Raw genomic sequence first — 23458 nt, 5'->3', positions numbered from 1 at the left:
CTGTACCCTCAAAATTTCACTTAAATTACCTCCATTTTTCTATTACATCCTTCCCATAAAACAAATTGTCCCAATCCACTCCTTCTAAATCCTTTTGCATCTCCTCAAAGTTAGCCTTTCTCCGATCAAAAATCTCAACCCTGGGTCCAGTCCTATCCTTCTCCATAATTATATTGAAACTAATTGCATAGTGATCACTGGACCCGAAGTGCTCCCCAACACATATGTCTGTCACCTGACCTATTTCATTCCCTAACAGGAGATCCAACACTGCCCCTTCTCTAGTTGGTACCTCTATGTATTGCTGCAAAAAGCTATCCTGCACACATTTTACAAACTCCAAACCATCCAGCCCTTTTACAGAATGGGCTTCCCAGTCTATGTGTGGAAAATTAAAATATCCCACAATCACAACATTGTGCTTACTACAAATATCTGCTATCTCCCTACAAATTTGCTCCTCCAATTCTCACTCCCCATTAGGCGGTCTATAATACACCTCTATGAGTGTTACTACACCTTTCCCATTCCTCAATTCCACCCAAATGGCCTCCCAAGACAAGCCCTCTAATCTATCCTGCCGAAGCACCATTGTAATATTTTCTCTGACAAGCAATGTAACACCCTCCCCTCTTGCCCCTCCAATTCTGTCACACCTGAAGCAACAAAATCCAGGAATATTTAGTTGCCAATCACACCCCTCCTGCAACCATGTTTCACAAATAGCTACAACATCATACTTCCAGGTATCAATCCATGCAGGTACATTAAGGTAGTACAAAATGGGAAATAATGTAATGTGGGAAATGTAGCAGGAAAAGATTGCATTAGAATTAATGAAAATGCTGAAGGTATTACAAGAACTTTCCCATCTGTGGACAGCAGCTCTGAACCCCAATTCACACTCTGCTTTTTCAGGATGATGAGAAAATGGAAAAAAAGAGGCACAAACCGAAGAAAAGTAGAGAAGCAACAGAGGAGAAGCAGAAAAAGGAGAAAGAAGTAACAGCCGAAGGAGAGAAGGAGAAGAAAAAGAAGAAGAAGAAGGCTAAGAACAAATCTGAAGCGGATATGGACGATTTGGAGAATTTTCTGATTGGCAGTGGCGATAATCATGCAAGGAGCAGGGGAACAGGAGACTACGAGGAGCTATAGACTGGTCATCAGTACTAGTGTTTGTCTTGGTATTACAACCCTGTCCATTCCACACTTTCAGTCTCTCTCTAACACTGGTGCAAAGCATGTGCCCTGGCTTTGTGGCAGAAGCTGTTTGTCCTAAGTACTCCTTGTTCCACTCAACCTCCATCACGAGTCTCTAAGTATTCCCCAGTGCTGGAAAGGATGTGTCGAATTGTGTATCGATGCAGGTGAGTCAGGGTCTGAATTGAAAGCTTCAACCAGGCTGCCTTCAAGCTTAAACAGGCCCCTACGGCAGCTTACATTCACATTTCTCAAGAAATGGGTGGATTTCTTGAAGTTGAAACTGGTGGATTTAGTCTTTAGTAAAGTTCACCTTCATCAGAATTTGTTGCATTTCTACCATCTGGATTTGGAATGTCGCCCTGACTGCGGACAACCCATCACTCGTGCTCTGTGCTCGCTTTCAGGCTTGTACCCAGGTAAGAATGGCTCAGTGCCCTACCCCTCCCATGTAAATTGGAAACTCACCAGATCTACAGCACTGAACCAATGCTCCAACTCATACTTGGCCCTGTGCCTTTAAAACTGGCAGTAAACTCAGGCAGTATGGAAGTCTTGTGACTAAAGACTCTTAAAAACAAAACTATGCCTTCCCTTGCCCTTCTTTTCAGTTGTACTGACTGGATCCTTGAACCCTAAACCACTAAGAGTTTGGATACACTAACCCGCCCTTGACTCTTCAAACTGCTGAGCTGTCGATGACTGGCCTCTTGCCCATTCACTCACAGTGGGTATGTCGGGGTTGGTTAATGAGCGTAGTCCCGTGGGGTAATTAAAACCTGTTTCACCAGGTTCTCAGTGTGTGGTTCTGACTTCCATTACCACTGAATTGATTAAAATCAGTGTAATTAAGGCAGCTTCAAATAAAAATGGAATGATTAGTATCTAATTGTTGAGTGTAGAGTTTTTATAGCCATCAAGATAACTACCAGAATGTAAAGCCAGTCATTTCCCTGATCTAACATGGTTCCTTTGCATGCTGCTGTCCCTGACTACGAGCAGTATAGGGTGAGCCCATGTGAATGGGACATCAGTAGCCCAGCAGAGGTCAGAGTTCATGGCCCCAGGATGAAACCAGCAATGGGAGGGAGTTAATGTGACTCCACCCTTTTGATCCGCTCCAAGTAGAATTTGTATCCTGAGTTTCCCTCTAGAATAAACGGTTGGAGAAATTGCCAGCTCTCAAGTTATTGCACTGGCTTGCTCAGTTTTAGTTTGTTTTCCCAAATTTTCCAGTGATTCACTACAGGAGAAGTCTTTTGTTACATGTACTGCTAGTGAAATATTTTGCCAATCTCACTGTCATTGGAGGTGTGGGGTCATAACTCACCAACAGACCATTTGGCCCACTGAGCCTGCTTCGACCTCTAGGCACCCATATACTCCAATCCCAATATCCCCTTGTATTCCCCCACTCTCCAAAACCAGTTAACCTATTCTATTCCTCAGCTACACCCTAGGGACAATTTACAGCAGCTCGTTAACCTCCCAACCACAAGTGTTTGGGATGTGGGAGGAAACTGAGAACCATGTGGTCACAGGAAGACCGTGCTGGTGCCCGAGGTCATGCTCAAACCAGAGTGACTGGAGCAATGAAGCAGTGGTGTCAACAATTGAAGACTGAGTTCATCCGTCACCAGTCTGCCCTCACTGCTCCCTTGCCCGTGTCTATTCACTCCCCTTACCCATGGGCAGGCAGTGGGGAACTGTGACACATTAGTAAAGCACTGTCTCGAACTGTTCCGTCTTCACGTCCACACGTTGTGTGCAGGCAGGGGCCCTTTCTGCTGTGGTGTCGTATCCATAGTTAGCTTCTATGGCCCGTTATGCCATTGAGGTTGTAGAAGGGCAACAGAAGAGCTATAGCTTAGTGAGGTTTGCTGAAGAGAGTAAACTCTCATTCATGGAGTTGCCTTGACCAAGCTGCAGGAGGGCTGGGGTGTCCAGGGGGGCAGCACTTCCAGACTGTGAATGGGCAGAGTAAAGCAGAGACCAAACATCAGATCGTACTGCTAGCCTGTGAAATTCAGCTGACCCTACACCATGGGGTCCCACACTCTACAAAGTGTTCCAGAGAGTCTCAGCTAACTTCAGTAAATGTTCACACCTTGCCTTCAGCTGCTCCTGCAAAGATCCTAAATTAATGAACTCTGATTCGTGCCCTTCCCACTAACTGAAACCTCTTATTTACTCTGAATACCACTCCCTGTTGATGCAGGTAAGCTGTTTCTTTAGTTCATTCCTGTCCCTCGGGGAAGGAAATCGCCAGCCTCGCCAGGTTTTCAGAGCCGGTCACAGCTCGCTTTGTTCGGTGGGCAGTGCCAGCCCGGTCAGTGAAACCCACCAACTGCAAATCTGTTTTAAAACATGAAAATGTTTTTTTTAAACTGTAGAAGCTGGAAATCCAAAACAAAACCAGAGGTTGCTGGAAGCATTCAGCAGGTCTGGCAGAATCTGTGGGGGAATAAAAAGCATAAAGTTTCAGGTCCAAGTGATTCCTCTAAGCCAGTCGGCTCATCAATTTGAAAAGTTAACTCTCTTACTCTCACTATAGATGCTGTGTGACCTGCTTAGTGTTACCAGCATTTTCTGTCTTTGTTTAAAAAAAATTGATGTAGGGAATTCCCTAACGTGGCAGGGCGGGCTGGAGTGCTCTAATGTTGCTGACTTTGGTGCCTTCACTGTTGGAGGATCAGATGTTTGTTTTCCAGTATGGCTGGTGGGTGATGGTGCTAATTAATGGTTATAATTCTGTGGAAAGCAAATGGAGCATTCAGCAACGCAGAGAATTACATCATCAAAGACCCCCCCCACCACTGGCTTCTGCCTTGGAGAATGTGACCTGTCACAGCAGGGCTGAGAGAGTTTGGAGCCTTCCCCTGCACCATGTAAACATTTTCAATTATATTTCTGCATTAAAGACAAAAAAACATATTTTCTTGCTAACAGTCTGGCCTGATGAGTGTTCTGTCTCGGTTTTATTGATATTCTGCATGACATCCCCCTAGTGTCCTTGAACTTAAAATTATGCAAGGTCACAGGTAGGATAGAATATTCCTCCAGGTAGAAGTGTCAAGTCATAGAGGACATGTATTAAAGGTGAGGAGGAAAAGGTTAAAGGTGCACGGGGCATTTTTTCTTTAAACACAGTAGTGGGGGTCAGGAATGGGCAGCTGGGAAACCAGATCCAACAATTACATTCAGGAGGCTCTTAAACACATGAAAATGCAGTTTGGAAGGATATGGATCATGTACAGGCAGAAGAGATGCAGTTTAATTTGGTATTGTATTCAGTACAGATGCAGAACTGAAGAGCCTGTTCCTGTGCTGACACATTTACACACATGAGAATCTGGCGGGTTTGAACCTAGAACTTTGCAGGAGGAGAGGATGGTACAAGATCCAGGCTGTGAGGAAATACTTGGGAATGGGTGGAGAGGGGGTGTTACAGATGTGTGATTGTAGTCACCAGTGCACAGAAAGATGTTGATGTCAGTTGCCATTGTCCTGTAGGAGAGGTGACTGTCCCTCTGACATCCAACTCCAATTGCAGAATCAAGTCGATGGCCAGATGCATAGCAGAAATGGCCCAGGTTGGGTGCTAAGTGTGCTGTTCCCTGTTGGGTTGTAAGGAAGGTGGCAGTCACTGTACTGGCAAAGGGTGGTCACTGAATGTGAATGGCAGCGGATGACCAGAACTACACTATCAGCTTCACTCTGGTGGTACGTGAAGACAGTCTAGGGCCATGGTGGGGGCCTTGAACTGGGGAAGTAGGATATCGGGAGGATGTGAGATCAGGCTTCCTACAATTGGGAATCCCATTTGCCAAGTTGGAGAGGAAGCAACTGCTGTTCCAGCAGCTTTAGGGTCAGCTATCAGAGGCAATCTTGCAATTCTGGGTAATGAATTATTCAGATTTCCTAAGAGGAATGGGATTGTTAGATCCCAGAACACAGGCAGTAAAATTACTGGCATTTCATGCTTGCTGCATCTTCCTTTGAATCACACATAAGGTGATGAATAAAAAAAAATCTTTCACAATAACTCACTTCATGGCTCTGCCTCCTGCCCGTTTGCAGTGATCATTTTCCAGCAATTGTCTTCTGCTACCTGGAACTACAGCCAAGTCTGAAGCAGGTGCTGGTGTTTGAGGTTTTCCTGCAATTGTCTGACTAATTCCTCCCTCCTAAAGGACAGTTCCTTCAGGCGGGTGGAAGCATTCTGAGGGAAGGACGGGGGCTGGCTCCTTAGAACTTGGCCCAGAAATTGCTTTGTGCTCAAAGAAGAGTTGTTATAGAAACTGAGAGGGAATGTTGTGCTCTGGATTGTATCGTGCTGAGCAGGAAGAGTTACTGTAGTTGTTGGAAACCACTTAGTTCACCCTAGAACGTCGCTGAGGGAACGGATAGAGAAAGGGATCAGCTTCTGCAGACTGAATAGAGGGAGTCAAAATGTTACAAAGCAGGACCTCAAGGATTGATATCTGGATTGCTCCTGATGCTACATACTTGTGAGAGTAGAAATGGGAGGAGATTTTAAAAAAATGAATGTGTGGCTGAGGAGCTAGTGCAGGAGTTGAGGTGGGGGGTGGGGGGGAGATTCCGGTTCCTGGACCATTGGGAGCACTTCTGGAACAGAGGGGACCTGTACGTGAGGGTTGTGTCTGAACTGGAAGGGAAAGTAGTGTATTGGTGAGGAGCTTACTTCAGCTACTCAGGAGGCTTTAAATTGGTCTGGCAGATGAGAGGGACCTAAAGTATAGCCAAAGATAAAAGAGGACAACGTGAGCAAGTCCAGTCAGCAGGCCAAACCACTGAATGCAAGAAGCCTCTCGGGTAAAGCGGGAGAGCTCAGAGCATAAACCAGCAAATGGAACAGGGCTTTTATAGTTATTTTGCAGAAGCGGTTGAAGAATGGACAGGGCTGGCAACTCAGTATTTCAAGGTATCTAGTGTGACAGAGCTGGAGAACATTGTGACCATGCAGAGGATGTCCCAGGGGAGCCTCCAGTGAGGACATACTGATAGGAAGTAGATTTTTTTTAAAAGGGTTGATCACTTTGGAATTTATTATAGCACCCTCCCCCAACAATCTAGAGAGAACTAGGGGAGCAAATATGTAGGTTAAGTTGCAGATGTTAGGAATAATGAGGTTTCAATCAGTACGTGATTTTAGCTTCCCCAATATTGACTGGAGTTTTAAGGGCAGAATTTGTTAAGTGAGAGCAGGAAAGATTGCTGAAGCGATGTGTAGGTGAGCTGACAAGGGAAGGAGCTGCACTTCTGGGAGAAATGAAGTTGGGCAAGTAGTCAAAATGTCAGAGCAATGTGGGAGCAGTGACTTTAATTCTGTTCATTTCAAGTTAACTATGGAAAACAAATGTGACTGCAAGTTAAAGTCTTAAATTGGGGCAAGGCTAATTTTGACAGCATCAGACAGGAACTTGCAAAGGTTGTTTGCAGGTCCAGAAAGTGTGAGGCTTTTAAAAGCGAGTTGATAGTGGTTGGGGCAGCCTGTACCTGCTGGCAGGATTGAGGCAGTAGGTGGTGGTGGAGGGTCCTTCTTCAGACTTGAAGCCTCCAGCCAGGGATAGATGCTGGGTCCATGGTTGTTTGTCATACATGCATTAAATAATATGGAAAAGAATGTGGGTTAGGTAGCACAGTTAGGAAGTTTGCAGATGACAATAAAATTGGTGGTATTGTGTAATTTTGTGGATGTGTTGGCACATGGCTAAGTGGTTAAGGCATTGGTCTAGTGATCTGAAGGTCACTAGTTCGAGCCTTGGCTGAGGCAGCGTGTTGTGTCCTTAAGCAAGGCACTTAACCACACATTGCTGTGCAACGACATCAGTGACAAGCTGTATCGGCCCTAGTGCCCTTCCCTTGGTCAACATCGGTGGCGTGGAGAGGGGAGACTTGCAAGGTTGTGCCCTGGAAACTTTCCAAGGCACAAATCCATGGTCTCTTGAGACTAGTGGATGCCTATATAGTGAAGCAAGATTACAACATTATCTTGTTCAACTGAGGAAGTGGACAAAGGAATGGCAGATGGAATTGTAACTCAGACAACTGAATGTGGGAAGTTCAACCAGATGAATGGCTGGACTTTGGGATACAAGTGGTGACAAGTAGACGAATGTACAGTGTACCTTCATCTAATCAGTTATTGCGTACAAGAGTTTGATATCATGTTGGGTGTCAGTTTTACAAATCAGTGGTTAGGCCACACTTGGAGTACTGTGCTCAATTCTGTTTGCCATGTCATGGAAAGATGTGATTCACTTCTGGGGATTGGAGAACTGGAATTATATAGAAAGAGTGAAGGAGGTTCAGGAGTGATCTTATAGAGGTTTATCAAATTCTGAGGTGCATAGATAGGGTAATCAGTTTTTTGGCCATGACAGAGGTGTTTAAAATAGAGGCCATATGTTTAACTGGAGAGGGGAAAGATTCAAAAGGGACCCGGAGGGTTAAGTTTTCTCACGCAAAGGGTGGTGGGTTCATGGAATGAGCTGCCAGAGGAAGTGACAGAGATGGGTACAATTACAACTTTTAAAACACACTTGGTACCAGGAGGTGGGCCGAAGGCAGACACATGGAATTAGTAGCGATGAGCATGGATGATTTGGGCCGAGGAGTCTGTTTCCGTGCTGTATCAATCTATAAACGCTGCGGTCCTAGCCCAACCATTTTCATCAACTGCTTCACCAGTCAGCTTCCCTCCTTCGCTCCCGTTGGGCTTCTCAGTAAGAACCCACCTATCTCTGACCTCAGAACCACTGTCCTGATTTGAGCCTGTATTTACTGATACAACCATCGCCGGGAACACACTCTGCTACAGAGCCTCTCAACAGGCGGGTGGCGAAGGTTGTCCCAGGATTTCTAACGTCCAGATATATTGTGGTTTAACGTTAACAGAATCAAAGTCTGTGGTGGTACAGAAGGTGCGTCGGGCTCATTGACAGACTCAGCCTCCTACTGGTTTTAACCGTTATACGTGTGTTGCCCCATCCGGGAAACAGGTCGGTGAGCGAGGTCCCGCAGTCTGCCAGGGAAAGGGGAGAGCCGGCGGTTTCGGTCGGGAGCAGCTGCTGTCCGGCGGAATCCAGGCAGAGGAAGGAGCGGCCGTGCGCTCCTGCCCTCGCTGTCCATCAGTGAAGGTACTTGACAGCGAGCTTCCCACCAATTCGGCTGCCGACTGTGGACGGGCTCCCTGCAAGTCGGAGCTGCCCAGTCCCAGAGGGAAATTCCGACCACGGGGCCCAGGATCCCACCGGGAAGATTCGCCATACGTGGCTGGATCTAGCCGCCCTGACTGAGACATCAGCTGCCAGTTGCCGGAATTCCCAGTAACATCTCAACCTCTTGCCAAACTGCGGCTGAGTGTTTGCTGCATAAGATCAAGGGTTGGGGCGACCCGTTAGACCCCGAGACTGTTCCGCCATTCGATGTGACACCTGTAACGCACCTCCTTGTTTGCATAGTCCTTCCGTGTACAGAAACCTCCCGATCCCTGTTTCCATCAACTCCGGAGGGAAGAGAATTCCTCTGACCCCTGTTCATTTCTTTGGGGCAACTTGCATCACTGAACCGCTGGGTGTCAGTAAAAACCTGTTTACAGAGCAACAGATCGCTAAATATTCTGCCACCGTCAGCTGGCCCGTTACTCCCATCCGAGCACTACTATGTGAGGGTCACTGCCCATGTCACATCCCAGTGTGTGGGGTCACTGCCCACTCTCACACCCCAGTGTGTGGGGTCACTGCCCACTGTCACATCCCAGTGTGTGGGGTCACTGCCCACTCTCACACCCCAGTGTGTGGGGGTCACTGCCCATGTCACACCCCAGTGTGTGGGGTCACTGCCCATGTCACATCCCAGTGTGTGGGGGTCACTGCCCATGTCACACCCCAGTGTGTGGGGTCACTGCCCACTCTCACACCCCAGTGTGTGGGGTCACTGCCCACTCTCACACCCCAGTGTGTGGGGTCACTGCCCATGTCACATCCCAGTGTGTGGGGTCACTGCCCACTCTCACACCCCAGTGTGTGGGGTCACTGCCCACTCTCACACCCCAGTGTGTGGGGTCACTGCCCACTCTCACACCCCAGTGTGTGGGGTCACTGCCCACTCTCACACCCCAGTGTGTGGGGTCACTGCCCACTCTCACACCCCAGTGTGTGGGGTCACTGCCCACTCTCACACCCCAGTGTGTGGGGGTCACTGCCCATGTCACATCCCAGTGTGTGGGGTCACTGCCCACTCTCACACCCCAGTGTGTGGGGGTCACTGCCCATGTCACACCCCAGTGTGTGGGGGTCACTGCCCATGTCACATCCCAGTGTGTGGGGGTCACTGCCCACTCTCACACCCCAGTGTGTGGGGTCACTGCCCACTCTCACACCCCAGTGTGTGGGGTCACTGCCCACTCTCACACCCCAGTGTGTGGGGGTCACTGCCCATGTCACACCCCAGTGTGTGGGGGTCACTGCCCATGTCACATCCCAGTGTGTGGGGTCACTGCCCACTGTCACATCCCAGTGTGTGGGGTTCACTGCCCATGTCACATCCCAGTGTGTGGGGGTCACTGCCCACTGTCACACCCCAGTGTGTGGGGGTCACTGCCCATGTCACATCCCAGTGTGTGGGGTCACTGCCCACTCTCACACCCCAGTGTGTGGGGGTCACTGCCCATGTCACACCCCAGTGTGTGGGGGTCACTGCCCATGTCACATCCCAGTGTGTGGGGTCACTGCCCACTGTCACATCCCAGTGTGTGGGGGTCACTGCCCATGTCACATCCCAGTGTGTGGGGTCACTGCCCACTCTCACACCCCAGTGTGTGGGGGTCACTGCCCATGTCACATCCCAGTGTGTGGGGTCACTGCCCACTCTCACACCCCAGTGTGTGGGGGTCACTGCCCATGTCACACCCCAGTGTGTGGGGTCACTGCCCACTCTCACACCCCAGTGTGTGGGATCACTGCCCACTCTCACACCCCAGTGTGTGGGGATCACTGCCCATGTCACACCCCAGTGTGTGGGGGTCACTGCCCATGTCATCCCAGTGTGTGGGGTCACTGCCCACTGTCACATCCCAGTATGTGGGGGTCACTGCCCACTGTCACATCCCAATGTGTGGGGGTCACTGCCCATGTCACACCCCAGTGTGTGGGGTCACTGCCCACTGTCACATCCCAGTGTGTGGGGGTCACTGCCCAAGTCACATCCCAGTGTGTGGGGGTCACTGCCCACTGTCACACCCCAGTGTGTGGGGGTCACTGCCCACTGTCACACCCCAGTGTGTGGGGTCACTGCCCACTGTCACATCCCAGTGTGTGGGGGTCACTGCCCATGTCACACCCCAGTGTGTGGGGTCACTGCCCACTGTCACATCCCAGTGTGTGGGGGTCACTGCCCATGTCACATCCCAGTGTGTGGGGGTCACTGCCCACTGTCACACCCCAGTGTGTGGGGGTCACTGCCCACCGTCACACCCCAGTGTGTGGGGTCACTGCCCATGTCACAGCTCAGTGTGCCCACTCACCCCAGGCCACTGACAGATTTTCTGGATTAAACTACGAAGGCACAGTGGATTTAATCTCAGGGAAATTGTCCAGGACAGTGTTGGGTGCTGGCTGGTTAAGGGCTGCCTCCATCCATGATACAGGCAGCAGACACATCCAACTAGTCCCTGTTCTTGAAGTTCAATACTACCATTGTTGATGCCTCCGTCAGCAAACCCCGGACTCCGCACCGAACAGAATGTTAACTTGGCCAGACAAAAAGTTATTGTGGCTACAAGAGCAGTTCAGAGGGTAGTAGGTGGGTGTGCTTCACTCTGTTCCCTATCTCTTGGCATGTCCCATTGGAACCTGCAGGAGGTGCAGCACATCAGCTCTTCCCCTCCCACCAGCCACAGACCGAGATAGTCCTTCCAGGTGAAGCAGGGATTCACTTGCGTTTCATCCACTCTTGTCCAATGCATTCGATGTTTACAACGTGGCCTCTTCTATACTGAAGAAAGAGACCAACTTTGTGAAGTTCCTGTGCTCAGTCCACAGGAGTGACCCTGAGTTTCAGGTTCCCTACCATTTTAACTCCACATCCTCTTCCCACTCTGACCTGTGCAACATTACACAGATTGTATAACATTACTGACTGTACAATATTACCAAGACTGTATAATGGTACACAGACCAGACATTACAGACAATATTTCACAGAGTACACATTACAAGCCGTATTCAGACTAACTGATGTTATAGGTTATACAACATTACACAGATTGTACATTACACACTGTATAACGTTGCAGATGACATTCAGACTGGAGCACATTACAGGCTGTACAACATTATGTAGGCTAGATGATTTACAGGCTGCACAACATTATGGAGGTTAACATTAATAGACGCTAAGATACTCAGACTAAACAATGTTACACAGAATGTACATTACACAATGTTACAGACTGTACAACATCATAGTCTTTATGTTACACAGGCTGTAGACATTGCAGACTCTGTTTCACAGACTCTACATTACACAGACTGTGCAACATTGCAGACTTTGTTACACTAACTCTACATTAAGCACACTGTGCAACATCACAGTCTTTATGTCACACAGGCTGTAAACATTACAGACTCTTTGTTACACAGATTCTACCTTACACAGACTCTTTGTTACAGACTCTACATTACACAGACTGTGCAATGTTACACAGCAAAGAAGCTTATTTTTCCCTATAACTGCCACATTACCTCACCCTATCAGAGAACTCCCCTTTCCCTACCCGTCCATCACTTTCTCTGCCACCTAGACTAACTTGCGAGTTTCTTTCCCAGTTCTGGACATTCACTGTTTCCACAGACACTGCCTGACCAGCATTCTGCTCCTTTAATCGCATGGTACTCATCTCTGTCCAACCAACACTGGAGACAATTCACAGCAGCTAATTAATCTATCAATCCAGCATGCGGGGTGAAACTAGAGCACCCAGAGGAAACCCACATGGTCAAACATGGAGAGTGTGCAAACTCCACATGGACAGCAGCCAAGATCAGGACTGAACCTGGATCTCGACGCTGGAATGGAGCAGCTGAACCACTGTCCTGTCCTGTGGAAAAAGGAAGAGAGACAAAGCAGGCAGCTAATGGTGTGTTCATCACATGGAAAATGCTGGAATCTATAATAAATAGAGCCTTCTGACAGAACCCCCAGTAAACTGGGAGAGCAATCTGTGAAGGGAAAATCAATACTTGTATCATCAATTGGAGTTGTTGAGAACGGGGGTAAGGGAGTGGGGTTGTGATCAGAGGGGTTGGGGAGAGGAGGGTGTGCAGGGGAAGTGGGTTGTGAGGGAGGAGCTGACAACTTTCCTGTATTTCCTCTGCCAGGAATGGCGGGGAGCAGTTGAGTCATTAACCAGGGATCCACCACTTCGGCTCTAGCTTCCCGGCAGTCATCATGGAAACGGCCTAGGGTGAGTGCTGGGAGGGGTGAAGCCAACAGTCAGGGCAGCCCCCTCCACATCCGGGCCCGGCACCTCTGAACCATGATCCCTGGTGTCAGTGCCACACTTACACTAGCTGTTCATCCCATCCCTCATGCATGCATGGGCATAATCCTCTCCCACTACCCCCCACTTGCACACCCACACACCCCTCCCACACTCACACCCCATGCACACAACCCTTTACCTTCACCCCTTACCCAGCATTCTCCACACCCCTAGCCCCCTTCTCCCACCCTCCTCCAAAACACCAAGAGTGAGGCCAACATCAGGGATTAAACCAGCATTGGGATAAACCCAACATCAGAAGCAATAAAAACTTTTTAAACCATGAATGCAGACATGAGATTGTGTTTTCTTACAGATTAATAAAGATGTTAGAAATATAACGTGAATTCAGGTGTGGGATGTTTTGCAGGTGGATCCAGGTGTCCTAGAAACATAGAAAACCTGCAGCACAATACAGGCCCTTCGGCCCACAAAGCTGTGCTGAACATGTCCTTACCTTAGAAATTACTTAGGCTTACCCATAACCCTCTATTTTCCTAGACTCCATATACCTATCCAGAAGTCTCTTAAAAGACCCTAACGTATCCGCCTCCACCATGGTTGCCGGCAGCCCATTCCATGCACTCACCACTCTCTGAGTAAAAAATTACCCCTGACATCTCCTCGGTACCTGCTTCCAAGCACCTTAAAACTGTGCCCTCTCATGCTAGCCACTTCAGCCCTGGGAAAAAGCCTCTGACTATCCACACCATCAATGCCTCTCATTATCTTGTTCACCTCTATCAGGTCACCTCTCATCCTCCATCGCTCCAAGGAGAAAAGGCCGAGTTCACTCAACCTATTCTCATAAGGCATGCTCCCCAATCCAGGCAACATACCTGTAAATCTCCTCTACACCCTTTCTATGGTTTCCACATCCTTCCTGTAGTGAGGCGACCAGAACTGAGCACAGTACTCCAAGTGGGGTCTGACCAGGTCCCATATAGCTGCAACGTTGCCTCTCTGCTCCTGAACACAATTCCACAATTGATGGAGGTCAATGCACCGTATGCTTTCTTAACCACATAGTCAACTGCGTAGCAGCTTTGAGTGTCCAATGGACTCGGACCCCAAAATCCCTCTGATCCTCCACATTGCCACTAATACAAATCTAATGTCAATTTATTTTACAGTGAATCCAGATGTGGAATGTTTTAACGGGTGAATCCAGATGTGCGATACATTGGTCAGGGTTGGCCGTGGATATTGCATCCTAGCATCTATGTGATGTGCAAGCCAGTACACAAGTCAAGGCAGCACAATACAGAGAACAAGCTGTTGTCCGCGTAGCAGGTTCCCCACCCTCCACACCCAGCCGATGAATACAGAGACTGATACCGTTTGGTACCAGCGGCTTTGCAGGAGATGCCAGTCAGCACCGAATTTGACATAGGACTGCCTTACGGACTCCTGCTTTGGATTTTCCCTCGGGGTTTACTCCCAATGCCTTCTCCATGCATGGGTAGAGCCACAAGGCGGTGGAGGGTTGAGAGAGGAGCTCTCCTTCTCCTAGACGAGATGCCAACTGCGGCTGACGAGCCCCATCTGCCCGAAGCGACTGCATTTAAAGCGCCAGTAACCCACCTTTGTCCTTTCTCCTATCAGTAGAGACAGCTCTGCCAGGCTTGGTACTGTAGCTAAGCCAGACGTGAAGGCCAGAAGCTAGCCCAAGGCTATTTGAGACTTACGCCATCGGGAGATTGCTGGGAGCTTATCTCCTCTACCACCCCAGCTACAACAACCTTAGGAACCACAGGCATTACAGATGACTCTGGGTGTTGGAATTTCCATGTGAATACGACTTGTGGATGTTTTACAGGGGAATAGAAAAGAAACAGTAATAAATCCCTTGTCATTTTTACAAGGGAAACCGGGAGTGGAATTCGTTTAAGTGAGCCTAGATACGTGATTTTCCTTTACAAATAAGCTCAAGTGCGTATTTTTATTAAACAAGAGCTTCCATCTTAGTTTTTTTTAACATAAAAATTAGGTGATTTACAGGAGAATCCTGATGAGGGATTTTTTTCATGAAAATTCCTGAGTGGGATTTTATTTTACAAGTGAATCCAAGTGATGTATTTTTAAATTTGTTAAACACAAGTTTGATATGTTTTACTTGTTCATATATATACTGGATTAATGATGTTATCCAGTGATTGAAATTTTTACAGATTAAGCTGGGTGTGGAGATCTTTGCTGCATTGGACATTTCTGGATGGATCCAGATGTGAGGAAATTTTACAAGTTGATCTTTTTCAAAGGTTTGTCCCAGCATCTAATTAACATAACATTTCATCTGATTCAGAATCAGGTTTAATATCACTGGCATATATTTGCTAGTGAGGCTCCAGTGGATTTAAACTAGATACGAGGAGGAGGGGAACCAGAGTGTAAGAACAGATGCATGGGAGAAGGAAGAAAAAGAAGACAGTGAAGTTCTTTGTACTGTTAGAGATAAACAGAGAGGAAGAGATGGACAATTTCTTAAATGCATTTATTTTAATGCTAGGAGCTTTGTAAGATAGGTGGATAAGCTTAGAGCATGGATTGATACCTGGAAATATGATGTTGTAGCTATTAGTGAAACATGGTTGCAGGAGGGGTGTGATTGGCAACTAAATATTCCTGGATTTCGTTGCTTCAGGTGTGACAGAATCGGAGGGACAAGAGGGGGAGGTGTTGCGTTGCTTGTCAGAGAAAATATTACAGCGGTGCTCTGGCAGGATAGATCAGAGGAGTCGTCTAGGGAGGCTAGTTGAGTGGAATGGAGGAATGAGAAAGGTGTAGTAACACTTACAGGGATGTATTATAGACCTAATGGGGAGCGAGAATTGGAGGAGCAAATTTGCAAGGAGATAGCAGATATTTGTAGTAAGCACAGGGTTGTGATTGTGGGATATTTTAATTTTCCACACATAGACTGGGAAGCCCATTCTGTAAAAGGGCTGGATGATTTGGAGTTTGTAAAATGTGTGCAAGATAGTTTTTTGCAGCAATACATAGAGAAGGGGGAGTGTTGGATCTTCTGTCAGGGAATGAAATAGGTCAGGTGACGGAGGTATGTGTTGGGGAGCACTTCTGGTCCATTAGTTTCAATATAATTATGGAGAAGGAAAGGATTGGATCCAAGGTTGAGATTTTTGATTGGAGAAAGGCTAACTTTGAGGAGATGTGAAAGGATTTGGAGGGATTGGATTGGGACAATTTATTTTATGGGAAGGATGTAATAGAGAAATGGAGGTCATTTAAAGGTGAAATTTTGAGGGTACAGAATCTTTATGTTCCTGTTAGGTTGAAAGGAAAGGTTAAAAGTTTGAGAGAGCCATGGTTTTCAAGGGATATTGGAAACTTGGTTAGAAAAAAGAGAGATATCTACAATAAATATAGGCAGCATGGAGTAAATGAGGTGCTCAAGGAATATAAAGAATGTAAGAAGAATCTTAAGAAAGAAATTAGAAAAGCTAAAAGAAGATACAAGGTTGCTTTGGCAAGTAAGGTGAAAATAAATCCAAAGGGTTTCTACAGTTATATTAATAGCAAAAGGATAGTGAGGGATAAAATTGGTCCCTTAGAGAACCAGAGTGGACAGCTATGTGTGGAGCCGAAGGAGATAGGGGAGATTTTGAACAATTTCTTTTCTTCGGTATTCACTAAGGAGAAGGATATTGAATTGTGTAAGGTAAGGGAAACAAGTAGGGAAGCTATGGAAACTATGACGATTAAAGAGGCGGAAGTACTGGCACTTTTAAGGAATATAAAAGTGGATAAATCTCCGGGTCCTGACAGGATATTCGCTAGGACCTTAAGGGAAGTTAGTGTGGAAATAGCAGGGGCTCCGACAGAAATATTTCAAATGTCATTAGAAATGGGGATGGTGCTGGAGGATTGGTGTATTGCTCATGTGGTTCATTGTTTAAAAAGGGTTTTAAGAGTAAACCTAGCAATTATCAGCCTGTCAGTTTGATGTCAGTGGTGGGTAAATTAATGGAAAGTATTCTGAGAGATAGTGTATATAATTATCTGGATAGACAGGGTCTGATTAGGAACAGTCAACATGGATTTGTGCGTGGCAGGTCATGTTTGACAAATCTTATTGAATTTTTTGAAGAGGTTACTAGGAAGGTTGACGAAGGTAAAGCAGTGGATGTTGTCTTTATGGACTTCTGTAAGGCCTTTGACAGGGTTCCAAACGGAAGGTTAGTTAGGAAGGTTCAATCATTAGGTATTAATATTGATGTAGTAAAATGGATTCAACAGTGGCTGGATGGGAGATGCCAGAGAGTAGTGGTGGATAACTGTTTGTCAGGTTGGAGGCCGGTGACTAGTGGTGTGCCTCAGGGATATGTACTGGGTCCAATGTTGTTTGTCATATACATTAATGATCTGGATGATGGGGTGGCAAATTGGATTCGAAAGTATGCAGATGATACTAAGATAGGTGGCGTTGTGGATAATGAAGTAGGTTTTCAAAGCTTGCAGAGAGATTTAGGCTAGTTAGGAGAGTGGGCTGAACGATGGCAGATGGAGTTTAATGCTGATAAGTGTGAGGTGCTACATTTTGGTAGGACTAATCAAAATAGGACATACATGGTAAATGGTAGGGCATTGAGGAATGCAGTAGAACAGAGTGATGTAGGAATAATGATGCATAGTTCCCTGAAGGTGGAATCTCATGTGGATAGGGTGGTGAAGAAAGCTTTTGTATGTTAGCCTTTATAAATCAGAGCATTGAGTATAGGAGTTGGGATGTAATGTTAAAATTGTACAAGGCATTGGTAAAGCGGAATTTGGAGTATTGTGTACAGTTCTGGTCACCAAATTATAGGAAGAATTTCAACAAAATAGAGAAAGTACAGGGGAGATTTACTAGAATGTTACCTGGGTTTCAGCACCTAAGTTACAGGGAAAGGTTAAACAAGTTAGGTCTTTATTCTTTGGAGTGTTGAAGGTTGAGGGGGGATTTTATAGAGGTATTTAAAATTATGAGGGGGATAGATAGAGTTGACGTGGATAGGCTTTTTCCATTGAGAGTAGGGTAGATTCAAACAAGAAGACATGAGTTGAGAGTTAGGAGACTAAAGTTTAAGGATAACATGAGGGGAAACTTCTTTACTCAGAGAGTGGTAGCTGTGTGGAACGAGCTTCCAGTAGAAGTGGTAGAGGCAGGTTCGTTATTGTCATTTAAAGTAAAATTGGATAGGTATATGGACAGGAAAGGAATGGAGGGTTATGGGCTGAGTGTGGGTAAGCGGGATTAGGTGAGAGTAAGCATTCAGCATGGACTAGAAGGGCCAAGATGGCCTGTTTCCATGCTGTAATTGTTATATGGTTATATGTTGCAAAATTTGTTAATTTTACATCAGCAGTACAAAGCAATGCATGATAAATATAGAAGAAAAAACTGAATTACAGAAAGTATGTCTATTAAATTGTTAAGTTAAAATAAACAGTGCAAAAACATAAATACATTTTTTAAAAGTAGTGAGGTAGTGTCCACTTAGAAATCGGATGACAGATGGGAAGAAGCTGTTCCTGAATCGCTGAGTGTGTGCCTTCAGGCTTCTGTACCTCCTTCCTGATGGTAAAAATGAGAAGAGGGCATGTCCTGGGTGGGGCAGGGGGAGGTCCTTGGACACTGTCTTCCTGAGGCACCGCTTCTTGAAGATGCCTTGGGTACTACGGATTAGTTATGGGATTTGCAGGTGAATCCAAGTGTAGGAATTTTTTTATGATGAATCCAGGTTTTTGATTATCTTACAGATGCAGCCTAGTTTATCCACTGTGCTAGTTTCAATAACCATCATGCAGGAAATGGTTTTAGAAAAATGAATGGGACTTAAGGCAGATAGGTCTCCAGTTCCCAATGGCCTGCATCTGTGGAATATAAAAACCACAGCGTTAACAGAGGCATTAAGTTTTCTCAAAACTCACCAGTTTCAGTAAGTCACCAGCAGAATGGGAAAAGCAAATGTGTCTTTATACTTCAAGAAGTGAGGGATACAAAGTGTTGTTAACTGGAAGCCTGTTAGTTTTAACATCTTTTATTGGTGAGATGCTAGAGTCTATTATTAAGATAGATAGACTATAGTTCACAATTGAGAGAAGCTTCAGGTAATCAAATCCAGACATTGTAGTATTGTAAATGATAAATCACTCTTGTCAAACTTGCTAGAGTTCTTTGTGAGTGTGACAGGGAGCACCGATAGAGGGGAACCTGTAGATATAGTATATTTAGATTTGTAGACATTAGTTGAGGTGCCACATAAGAGGCTGGTTCACAGGCTAAAGGCTCTGGCACTGGGGGAGCTGTATCAGCATGGTCAGAAATTAGGTTATATTTTGGAATTTAAAGGAATGGGGGGATGGTTTTATTCAGCAATATAAAGTTTCTAGGGAGCACAGCAGGATAGATGGCAAAATATTTCCACATGTGAGAAAATCTTGAATGAAGGGACACAGTTACAAGATTAGGGACTGATCGTGTGAAACTGGGGTGGTTAGGAACTGCTCACAGAGACAGAACATCTCTGGAATTCTCTGCCCCAGGGGGTTGTCATTTCCTCCAGGGTAAAGAATTCCAGAGCTTCTCTAACTCTGGAATTCTATGCCCCATAAAGCTTTGAAAGAAAAGGGAACTGATAGGTATGGGGAACTGGCACATGGGAGGGGATAAAGCCTGGGGAAGAACAGCCATGATCACACTGACTGGCAGGACAGGGCAGGCTTGATGGGCCAAGTGTCCTATTCCTGCACCTATTTTCTGATAGAGCCGAGCATGGAATATTTCAATCTGGGAAATGGAAGTTCTTAAAAAGTATTCACGGTCTAATACAGGTGTACAGGTTAATCTTTGCATGTTTTCTTTTGCTTGTGAGTTTGAGCATGGAAGGTTTTAAAATTAAATCCAGATATCAGATCTTTGTACAGTTTCATCTGGGTATAGGATTTTTACTGGTGTATTTCAGCATTGCGTTAATGCAGACATAGGAATATTTTACAGCTAAGTACAGGGATTGGACCTTACCCCTGTTTAATCCAGGGGCAGGATTTGTTAGAGCTATTTCCAAGCATCATATTTTTCCAGGATATGGAAATTTTTACAGGTTAGTCCTGCAGGTGATACTTTGAGCAGTTTCGTACTGAAAGGAATTTTTTCCTGTTTAGTAAAGGGCTAATAAGTATTTCAGTATTAATAAGTATTAATTTCAGTATTAATAAGTATTTCAGTCGAGACTCCTGTATGGTGTGTTGCCACCCTGGTGCCAGGCTCAAGAATGTTCCCCGGTGTGTACAGGACATTCCGAGAGGGTAGGGTGAGTAAACAGATGTTTGGTACTCTATAGGGGTACAAAGGACATAGGCAGGAACAGGGAAGAGATCCTGAAAAGGGATTTTAAGGAGCTAGGTAGAAAGTTAAAAAGCGGGATGACAAGATTCTCACGATCGATGTCAGAATTAATCTCAGTATTACTACTTATGCCACGTGGTAGCAAGATAAGGAATAGATACATAGTACATGCTTGGGAGGTGGTGCAGGAAAGGGGGCATCAGACTCTCTTTCAAGGCAGGTGGGACCTCTACAAACAAGATGGTTTGCATCTGAATTGGAGGGGAACCAATATCCTCATTGGGAGGTTTGCTAGGACCTCTCAGGGGCAATGTTCCCTCTAATTTTTATCACAGCTGCGCAGACCAACCATTGCACTGAGCGGGAAATTTATACACAGCTTGAAAACTGCACCACACTTTAAATGTTTTTATTTATAATATACATACAGTGAATATGTAGAATGAAAATTGGTAAATCACATACTTTGAATTTTATTTATTATTTGAAGGGTATAATGAAATACAGACCAACAAAGAAAATCTTCCATGTTCCGTAAGCTTTTTCTCGTCTGTCTTTATCCAGTTGCGTGACAATAAAGGCTCTGTGTACGGGAGCGTTTCAGTTACCGTGCGGCAGCTTAGAAAGAGCAGGGTTTGGGAAGCAGTGAGATAGTAACTACAGCAGCAGGCAACAGGTGGTAGTGTTGAGGGCCAGAAAGATATTATGTCAAAGGACAACAAGGGGCAGGCTAATAAACAGGCTGGTACCCATCACCTGAAATGTGTTTATTTCAGCACCTTCTGGGTGAGGAGGATGAACTGAGAGCCTGGAATTACAATGTTGTTGTCATTATAGAGAGCTGGTTGTGTGAGGAACAATAATGACAGTTTAATTTTCCTGAGTTTTGTAGCTTGAGATGTGATTGGGGGGGGGGGGGGTGGAAGTAAAAGGGATATTCCACCACTGAATATTCCGGAAATAGTAAAGGACCAAGGGTCTAGTGAGATGGAGGAACTGAGGGAAATACATGTTAGTAGGGAAGTGGTGTTAGGTAAATTGAAGGGATTAAAGGCAGATAAATCCCCACGGCCAGATGGTCTGCATCCCAGAGTGCTTAAGGAAGTAGCCCAAGAAATAGTGGATGCATTAGTGATAATTTTTCAAAACTGTTAGATTCTGGATTAGTTCCTGAGGATTGGAGGGTGGCTAATGTAACCCCACTTTTTAAAAAAGGAGGGAGAGAGAAAGTGGGGAATTATAGACCAGTTAGTCTGACATCGGTGGTGGGGAAAATGCTAGAGTCGGTTATCAAAGATGTGATAACAGCACATTTGGAAAGAGGTGAAATCATCGGACAAAGTCAGCACGGATTTGTGAAAGGAAAATCATGTCTGACGAATCTTATAGAATTTTTTGAAGATGTAACTAGTAGAGCAGATAAGTGAGAGCCGATGGATGTGGTATATTTAGATTTTCAAAAAGCTTTTGACAAGGTCCCACACAGGAGATTAGTGTGCAAACTCAAAGCACACGGTATTGGGGGTATGGTATTGATGTGGATAGAGAATTGGTTGGCAGACAGGAAGCAAAGAGTGGGAGTAAACGGGATCTTTTCAGAATGGCAGGCAGTGACTAGTGGGGTACCGCAAGGCTCAGTGCTGGGACCCCAGTTGTTTACAATATATATTAATGACTTAGACGAGGGAATTAAATGCAGCATCTCCAAGTTTGCAGATGACATGAAGCTGGGTGGCGGTGTTAGCTGTGAGGAGGATACTAAGAGGATGCAGGGTGACTTGGATAGGTTAGGTGAGTGGGTAAATTCATGGCAGATGCAATTTAATATGGATAAATGTGAGGTTATCCACTTTGGTTGCAAGAACAGGAAAACAAATTATTATCTGAATGGTGGCCGATTAGGAAAAGAGGAGATGCAATGAGACCTGGGTGTCATTGTACACCAGTCATTGAAGGTGGGCATGCAGGTACAGCAGGCGGTGAAAAAGGCAAATTGTTGGCATTCATAGCAAAAGGATTTGAGTACAAGAGCAGGGAGGTTCTACTGCAGTTGTACAAGGCCTTGGTGAGACCGCATCTAGAATATTGTGTGCAGTTTTGGTCCCCTAATCTGAGGAAAGACATTCTTGCCATAGAGGGAGTACAGAGAAGGTCCACCAGATTGATTCCTGGGTTGGCAGGACTTTCATATGAAGAAAGAGTGGATCGACTAGGCTTATTATACTCACTGGAGTTATGAAGATTGAGGGGGTATCTTATTGAAACATATAAAATTCTAAAGGGATTGGACAGGCTAGATGCAGGAAGATTGTTTCCGATGTTGGGGAAGTCCAGAACAAGGGGTCACAGTTTAAGGATAAAGGGGAAGCCTTTTAGGACCGAGATGAGGAAAAACTTCTTCACACAGAGAGTGGTGAATCTGTGGAATTCTCTGCCACAGGAAACAGTTGAGGCCGGTTCATTGGCTATATTTAAGAGGAAGTTAGATATGGCCCTTGTGGCTAAAGGGATCGGGGGTATGGAGAGAAAGCAGGTACAGGGTTCTGAGTTGGATGATCAGCCATGATCATACTGAATGGCAGTGCAGGCTTGAAGGGCTGAATGGCCTACTCCTGCACCTATTGTCTATGTTTCTATGTGCAGAATGTCACAGCAGTACTCAGAGGACACACTGGAGGGCTCACCCACACAGGATGGAGCTCCAAAATTAAGAAGGTGCAGTTGTGCTGATGGGATTACACTACACGCCTCCGACAGCCGCAGGGTGGAGTATCAAATACGTAAACAGATTGTGGAAAGGCATGGAAACTTCGGGTGGTGATAGTGGGGGGAGACATTAAATTTCCCTGTATTGATTGGAACTTCCTCAATACAAGAAGCTTAGATGGGGTGGGATTTCTTCAGCGCATCCAAGAGGGGTTCTTGAGACGATATGTGGAGAGTCAGATTAGAGGAGAAAATGGACTGGATCTGGGTTTGGGAAAAGTGCCAGGCCAAGTGATGGAACTGATAGTGGGTGAACATTTTGGAAACGGTGACCACAACTCATTATGTTTTAAGATTTTTATGAGTAAGGATGAAATCGGATCTTGTGGGGAGGCACTAAACTGGGGGAGGTCAAATACAACAGGATCAGACGTGAGCTGAGGGGCATTGACTGGGAGCAGCTGCTGTTGGACAAGTCTGCGCCTGACATGTGGGAGTCATTTAAAGACAAGCTGATCAGAGTTCAGGATCGGACTATTCCAGAAAGGATAAGGATGGTTATGTATGGGAATCATGGGTGACTCCAGAGGTCCTACCTAAATTTAGTCAGGAAGGAAAAGAAAGCATATATAAGG

General features: G+C 45.8%; 1 protein-coding gene across 3 annotated transcripts in view; it reads left to right on the top strand.

The window, feature by feature from the left end:
• The window catches only part of LOC132407639 (rab-like protein 6), a 103013-nt gene extending 98879 nt beyond the window's left edge, over nucleotides 1-4134 (top strand). For all 3 annotated transcript variants that reach the window (XM_059994427.1, XM_059994426.1, XM_059994429.1), the window contains one exon: nucleotides 919-4134. In XM_059994427.1, coding sequence (XP_059850410.1) covers nucleotides 919-1155 — 237 coding nt within the window. In that variant the 3' untranslated portion in view covers nucleotides 1156-4134. The remainder of the gene's footprint in view (nucleotides 1-918) is intronic.
• The last annotated feature ends 19324 nt before the right edge of the window (nucleotides 4135-23458 follow it).

Source organism: Hypanus sabinus, chromosome 18 (genome assembly GCF_030144855.1).
Source record: "Hypanus sabinus isolate sHypSab1 chromosome 18, sHypSab1.hap1, whole genome shotgun sequence".
NCBI lineage: Eukaryota > Metazoa > Chordata > Chondrichthyes > Myliobatiformes > Dasyatidae > Hypanus > Hypanus sabinus.
Note: the sequence above shows the minus strand (reverse complement) of the source record. Positions and strands in the feature narration are given on the sequence as shown.